The sequence below is a fragment of the Egretta garzetta genome, unplaced genomic scaffold, assembly GCF_000687185.1.
Source record: "Egretta garzetta isolate BGI_Z169 unplaced genomic scaffold, ASM68718v1 scaffold118, whole genome shotgun sequence".
Lineage (NCBI taxonomy): Eukaryota > Metazoa > Chordata > Aves > Pelecaniformes > Ardeidae > Egretta > Egretta garzetta.
In genome coordinates this window covers 1,638,062-1,645,582 of record NW_009260484.1, presented here as the reverse complement: position 1 = coordinate 1,645,582, position 7,521 = coordinate 1,638,062, and the positions used below count along the sequence as shown (strand labels likewise).

Below are 7,521 nucleotides of genomic sequence, written 5' to 3'. Positions count from 1 at the left end.
TGCTCACCTCTGCCATGTGCTGGCTGCAAAGCCTGTGCCCAGGGCAGAGGGCTGCCTGGGTTCTCCATCCCGCTAGGACAGCTGTAGGAAAGTATTGGAGCTTGTGCCAGCCTACAGATAAACATTAAGCTCCTTCAGGTTGTAGGATCCATCCAGCACAGGAAATATCCAAGGTCAGACACAAGGGTTGTTTTCAGGTATAGCTGAGGATCTGGGTTAGAGCGCGTTTCATCTATTAGAGACTGGCAATGATCTGTAAGATGGGTCTCTCTCTAGCATTTAAATTCTCTAGAGCCCCAAAAAGCCAGGCTGCTGTACATCTTTGCTATCAGCTATGGCTGCAGCAGGAAAGAGAGATCCTTTCCCAGAGCTGCAACCCTAAAACCAGCCAGCCACATCCACCACCAGACTTCTTCCCTGCTTCAGCAAAGTACCTTGGCCTGGAGGTGATGTGTCTCCTATGGGCCAGGATGGTTGCAAGCCTCCAGAAGTTCACTGTTACAAACGACAGCGGCTTCAAAACCATCTCCAGCCACCTGAGCCCAGCTGCCCAACGCAGAGTCAAAGAGCACTCAGCGTCAGGACCAGGCTTCAGCACACAGACTCGAGTGCATGAACAAGTCCAAGTGCGCGCAGTGTTCGGGCTGAACTAATTACCCAGGTCAGGGAGGCCTCAGAGAGCAGCGCTCTGCTGTGTGCGCATGCTGGGGCCCAGGAACACAGAGTCAGGCGGAGCTGAAGCTGAAAGCTATTTTGGCAAGTTAATGTGACCTTTCCATGAATGGGCAAGAGGGTGCATTATTTGTCAGTGAAAATGTCACCACTGCTGGGTCCAGGTTTACTTCCACACATCCTGCTGTAACACAAGCCCCACTCAGCCTTTTGCATAAAATTGATTATATGAATATACAGACTCTAAAGCAATGCAGACTGAATTAAAACAGGCAAAAGGACCTACCAATATTCCCCAATGGCAGCACTAAGCTAAGAGACTGGGCCTGGGCCTCAATTAACCAAAAGCAGAAATCACGGAAATACGGCCTAACTACTGACAAAAATAATTACAGGCAGGGCATTTAGTGTGTAACCCTTTCTGGGGCTGTGGGTTTTGAAAGTGACCCAGAGAAAGCTGGTGGGCTTTGCTGGCACCATCATTTTCTGGGTGCCCAAGAACCAGCACAGTGTCTCTGAGACAAAACCAAGATCGGTCCTGGAGGTGCTAAGATCAGGAGGATCTTGGCTTGGACACCCACAGTTGTTCGAGGCCATCTCAGCTGCTACATTCTTTTATTTCCCTCCATAATCTCCTTTAACACCAGGCTGCCAAGAAGGGGGAAGAAGTACTAAAAATTCTACAGAAGAGAAAGTATTTTGTGAACCCCTATTTTCAGTACAAAGCATTAAGTATCTTAACTGGTTTTCCTCTCTTCGGCATCTTGAACGTGAGGTTAAGAAGACTGATTCTGCTGGCTGACTGCCACAGGACTTAGGAGGGCAAGGTCACTTTATTTAAAGCACTGAATTTTATTTAATATAATGCTCTAATAAGGTCATGTTGACATCCTGAATTCTCTGAGCTATTATATTCCTTCAGCATTAACACAATCCTACAAATCACAGGTAATTACCAAGATATGGCACAACTTAGAATATAAAAGTGAAAAGTTTGAGGAAGCACACTGTATATATAATTATATACAAACATTTATGTAGATATATGAATGCATGTATTTATGCACATACACGCAGCCCTCATCCCCATATGAGGGATACCTATACCTCTTAGAGTGACCAAGTTCTTTTGGATAATGCCATTGGGTAAACCTGATGGCAAGTACACATGAAATTACTTTTCCCATGACATAAAATGCTTATCTTATTAAATCCTATCTGTCTATCAGTTATTCCATTTGGACAATGAGATCACTGGCTAAATATGAATACTTATTGCAACTCTAAGGAAAATTACATTTACGCTGACCAAGGCATGACTCACTCGAGAAAGAAATTGTGCCTGACCATGCATATAAAACTTTCTTGATTCTAAATACTACTACTCCATGACGTAAACCTTCCCCTAAATATAGCTCCCAAACCAGGCACATTCATTCTTTTGCTATCACAGATCAGTGGTCTTAACCTTTGTGGACAGTATTGTACCATTAAGTTAACAGCAGCATAAAATGATTTTTTTTTGAGGAAGCCACTAAACCTCAAGCCTTCTCCCCTCCCTCTCAAGTAGAATGCAGCCAGGCAGGATATTGGAAATGGCACGGACACAGACTTCGCTGACTCTTTTTCTTCCACAGCAATATTTCTACTGTCACCAGCTTGCTTGCTGATAAATTTTAAAGACCTAAATATGTCTGTACTCTCCCATTGCATCTCCATCCTCCTGCCACATTAAGATGGGAATGAATCCCCTCTTCAAATATTACTTTTTCCTATAAAGTCAGGCTGTATTGTTTTAATTTTTGTAAGATTCATGTTATTTGACCCAAATCTAGATGATTCCCTTCAGCCAAAACAGAACACCTTACCCATCGGAAACAGAACAGACTGCTTCAGACCCATCTGACTGCTTCTCAACTTAACTACGTTTTTGTTGGTGCCTTTGAGGATGTGATTCTTGTAACTCTACATCTAGCCTGTCCATGGGGACATGACATTCAAGCAGAGCCACTAGATGACCTTATATTAGCTTTTGCAAAAGCCCACGAATTGTGCGTTCAGAAACAATTGTTCAGATACATATTTTCTTCCACAACAGAAATGCATTATGTTCCAGACTTCATTTAACAGATACAGCGAATTATGAAGGATTCTACTTCTTCTCAGTTTCATTAAAAAAAAATATTCATGGGAACAGTTAAATGTGACAGAATCCTTAATGCAAGTGAATTCAGAGACTCTTAGGTTTATGGCTATCTTTCTTCATGTACGCATAATTTAGGACAGATCTTTCAGACTTTAGACTTGCTTTAACCACTGAATTTATACTCATGCCAAATTTGGAGAAAAACCCTGAAGGACAAATCGGTTCCCTATTGCTATTCAGTATTCAGCTGTCAGGGTGACACAGCTTTGATACTATTTCATGTTCTCCGCACGTAACTGTTTACTGGCTCCCACACTGTCCTGGCTCATCCCACTCTTGCCTACCACCACCATCTCCTCTGTTCACTGTACTGTGAGCTTACGCTATAGGTATGCCAGAGCAGAACAGGTTTGGCAGGACTAGTATTGCCTAGTAACTCATTTTATTTACTCTGCTTCTCAGGACTTCAGGTTCTTCAGTGTAATTACTTATACCTTTTTGAGAGGAAGGACGTTTTCTTCTATGACTGATTTCAAAATGGAGGATTTTGTTTGTGATTTTGCCATGAGAAGATCTCTTTTGATTAAAAAAACCCCCTTTCAGTCAACTTGAAACTCTGTGTATCTGAGTCACTTACAGTTGTTTCTTTTCGGTGGTGAAAATATTTTCTAGTATTGATATTAGTAACAGTGCCAAACATGGGACTCATCCCCCTCAGGGTCAGAGCTCAGTGATCAGAGCAGCAGAGCCCCAGCACCAAACCTCCTCTTTGCCATATGCCGTTCAGCATAGGCCAGTCTCGGCTCTGGAGCGTTCCTGGGAACTATTCTTGCTTTTCGCCAACACTAGTATTTTTGTCTAATACCATTTACATTCACTGGACAAAAGACTAGAGTACAGTGGTCCCCCCTTCTGCATGCTGTCTGCCGCCAGGCTGCCATTTCCCTCCAGCCTACCACCATCTCCTTGTCTTCCAGCGTTTGGAGCACTTCAGCATTTCACGGGAAATCTGTCAGTAATAAAAGATTTTTTTTTAGTTAACCAAAAAGCTCAGATAAAAATAGGCTGCCATTAACACAAAACCTCTTTATTTCAATTTCACCTCTCCTCACAGAAAATGTGATTCTCACAGCTCTGAGAGGGCCTTATATTTCTTATGTACGAGAGAGGAATTCCTCAGCCTCTGGACAACACTAGAGAAGTTGCTAACCCAGCGATGCGATAGGGGAGCTGTCATATCTCCCCAAGCAGCAAGACTACTAACCTTCTCTATGGTTTTCTAGCACCCCAGGCCACAAACATGATTTCTATCCACGTTCCACAGGTGAATTAGAGTGTCTGTCTTCTCTTCTACCCTCGTAGACAGGCAGCTTGTACTTGCAATTTCTGTACCTCAAAGGGGAGTTAGGTGCAACAGGGAGCGCCAGTATCTTCCAGTAGTGGGTTTCCTCTCCCTGCTAGCAGCTGGATTTCTCCGGCAGTAAGGAGCCCAGTCATCACTGAGCGTAGCTAGCGGATGAGTGATGTGATGATGTGGTACGCTTTATTAACTGGATTCATGTTTTATTAAGAGGGATCATCACAGTAGAATGAAACTTCTGCTGGAAAAAGACTGTTCTGTAACAGCCTGCTCCAGAATTTCAGTCACTCCTTTAATGTTGAGACTTCCTGTTAATACAGTACATAATGCTGACTTCAGTACACCGAATCTGTGACTAGCTTGATCCTTGACTAGCAAAACAATGTGAAAATGGACGTAGCATACTCTGGAGTGAAACTGGAATGACATAGCTGCATTCACATACAATATTATCATGGTAAATATGATCACTTGAAGTCAGAAAACAACATTATGACACCTTTCTGTACATCTATCCAAATTAAATCTGTAGTTAAATTATCAGGTATGTTAAGGGCTTTGAGTTAAAACATGAACATAAGCAACGGTGGCTAAAACTTGGACCGCCCAGATGTTTGCTTTGGAAGCAAGAACAAGAACGCTTCGGTGACACAGCTGTGCTGCTCTGCCGTTGCTCCCCCCAACCCATGCCTCCAAAAACCTGTGGGGGAAAAATTGAGGTATAAGAGCAATGGAGGTACTGTTCAGCAGAGTCCTCCTTTCCTCTCTAGCCCAGCAACCCTCCAAGTCTGAGAGGCTTCTGAAAATGGAGAATGAGTGATTCATAAAAAATGGAAAACGGAAGGAGGCCAGTAAATAAAACTGTTCAGCTGCCCAGCCACAGTTTCCTATCACCACTGAAGAGAGGTGTGTTCTTAGGCAAACATGTTCTAACCTTTAAACAAATATTTGGCTTAAAGGTTGGGAAAATATTGTTTTACAGTGAAGACATGCCCATTCCCTATCACAAATGCAACTGTACCTACCAGATGTTGCCATAAATTAGATCGTATTATGAAACCTATTGTAACTGGCAAACCGAGTACACTTGATCAATATGGAGCCCAGTATGTCACACATACTGCTTTAAATGGCTTTTCTATTATAGATGGAGATACTCAGTCATTTGGAATTTGAGGGGACAAGTGATTAAGTAATTGGATGGAGTTAGCCAAGCATACCAAATTGGTCAATGAGGTTCCCTGACCTCTTTTTCTGTAATGATGCTTAAATGCACGCTGTCTTAGTGCGATGCAATAAAACATTTGTTTGGAATACTCCCTTCAAAAGCTTGTCTGCATTACATTCTTTCAGACAGTATCCATTATTAATTGTCATTGCTATTGATTTAGATTGCCTTCTTCCTACACATCACTGGTTTGCAGCAAAAAAGTACATTTTAAAGATACACTGATGATGATGAAAGGTGCTGAAGTGGTGGTGTGGGGGCATGACATCTCTGTCTTTGTCTGTCCTTCTGTCGATTAACTTCTGGATATACAGCACAGATTTTCTTCAGTTGCTCATTTCAAACCCTTCCCCTAATTCAATTATGCCGCACCTCTGTCCAGTGCTACAATTTAAACATAGGAAGAAGGCACTTTGGAACCATTTACCTTGCAACAGTTCAGGAGTTCAGCCTCGGGGGACCAAAACACCCAAGTGCCCAGGTGCCCCCTCCCCACTTGTGTGATTGAATGTGCGTGCAAAAGGTGCACATGCATGCACATGACAGACGCACATTTGTTGGCCAGAACATGTGTGCATCAAGAGTCTGCTGGCTGGGCCTGCCAGGTATGTTCCTATCACATCCCCCAAGTGTGCTATTAGGCCATGCATTCAAGCAGCTGCTTTTTGCATGCATGAACACATTTTGCATTTTGATCATCTGACAAGAGAGGGGGGCATTAAGCCCCTGGAACAACTCAGCTGTACCTGGCAGTGGGGAACGGGCCAGGAACTGGATGAGCCATTCTGCCAGGCCAGATTCATCCCACAGCCCAGTGTAGCTTTTGTATAAAAGGAAATGTTGACACATCGTTTTAAGTTTCTAGCATGAAAAATTGTTTTGTGCCTGCATTTTTGTATTCTTTTCCCATTTTAGTCCTTACAGCTTAGAGGGGTACTTGATGGCTTAAGATACGTTGCTGGATTCGATATACTCTGTCCGAACTCACTGTCTCAGCACCAGTAAGGTTCTAATTTACAAGCTACTACTTTGTTTCTGTGACTGTGCAAGTTGCCATCCGCTGAGATGTGAAAGGAAAGTGGCAGAGCCCTGCAGGATGCGACCAGGAAACCTCCTCTCTCTCTTTTACCAGAAGCTGCCTTTAGTCACCTTAAGGGACCCTTAGGGAAGCTGCAACTTTCACTGCTCCTTTTCATGCAGCAGGGAGCTTCTTTGCGGGTTAACCATATGATGGCTGGCCAGAATTTGAGGTGGATGAAGAAAGAAGCATTTGAGGTGAAACATGAAAAAAATCACTGGGTCGGACCATGCAGAAGGCTGGCTGGACAGTGCATTTGTATTCATCATGGACACTGCTCTGAGCACTAGCTGGGTACTTCGTACCATTAAAAAGCAAGTATCTCCAGAAGCACAGTACGCAAGTAAAGACTCATTTAGCTTGGCTTCTGGAGGTTACCTGGTTCAAACTGCACCCCTGCTGGCCCCATTTTGAAGTTATGTCCCAGCGGACCTGAGGGAGGACATGAACGCCTGCCATCAGGCTTCCTCCTTGAACACATCACATAGAATCATAGAACAGAATCATTTAGGTTGGAAAAGACCTTTAAGATCATCACGTCCAACAGTTAACCTAACCCTGCCATCCCACCACTAAGCCACATCCCTAAGCACGTCTTTTAAATATCTCCAGGGGTGGGGACTCGACCACTTCCCTGGGCAGCCCGTTCCAATGCTTAACAACCCTTTCAGTGAAAATTTTTTTCCTAATGTCCAACACCCCCGAAGCAAAATTCAGCCTCCTGCTTCACACTGCTCCACATCCAGCCTTAGCACCTTCTGCTTTGCCCAGCGCCTTTTGAAATATGAGAAAAACCAAACCAACAAACCAAAACCAAACAGTGGAAGGAACTGCTGTTTTGGGGGGTTTCTCGCTGTAGGGTGGAGAGCAGCGAGGCAAGGAAATCTCCAGACATTTTTGTGCGAAACGGGGAAGAAATCTCGGCGAGGCTCCCGGCCGCCCCAGAGAGGGGGTCTTCTCGCTCGGCTCCCCTGAAGGGGACCTGGGGCCGCCGGCGCTGCCAGGCAGCGCTCGGTGACAAGAAACAGAAAGGGAAA

The 7,521-nt window shown here is 44.1% G+C and overlaps 1 protein-coding gene across 1 annotated transcript in view; it reads left to right on the top strand.

Annotated features, from left to right (window-relative positions):
• Positions 1-6,751: 6,751 nt before the first annotated feature.
• Positions 6,752-7,521, top strand: part of KCNK1 (potassium two pore domain channel subfamily K member 1) — a 34,572-nt gene continuing 33,802 nt past the window's right edge. The window contains exon 1 of the mRNA XM_009644137.2: positions 6,752-6,801. Coding sequence (XP_009642432.1) covers positions 6,752-6,801 — 50 coding nt within the window. The remainder of the gene's footprint in view (positions 6,802-7,521) is intronic.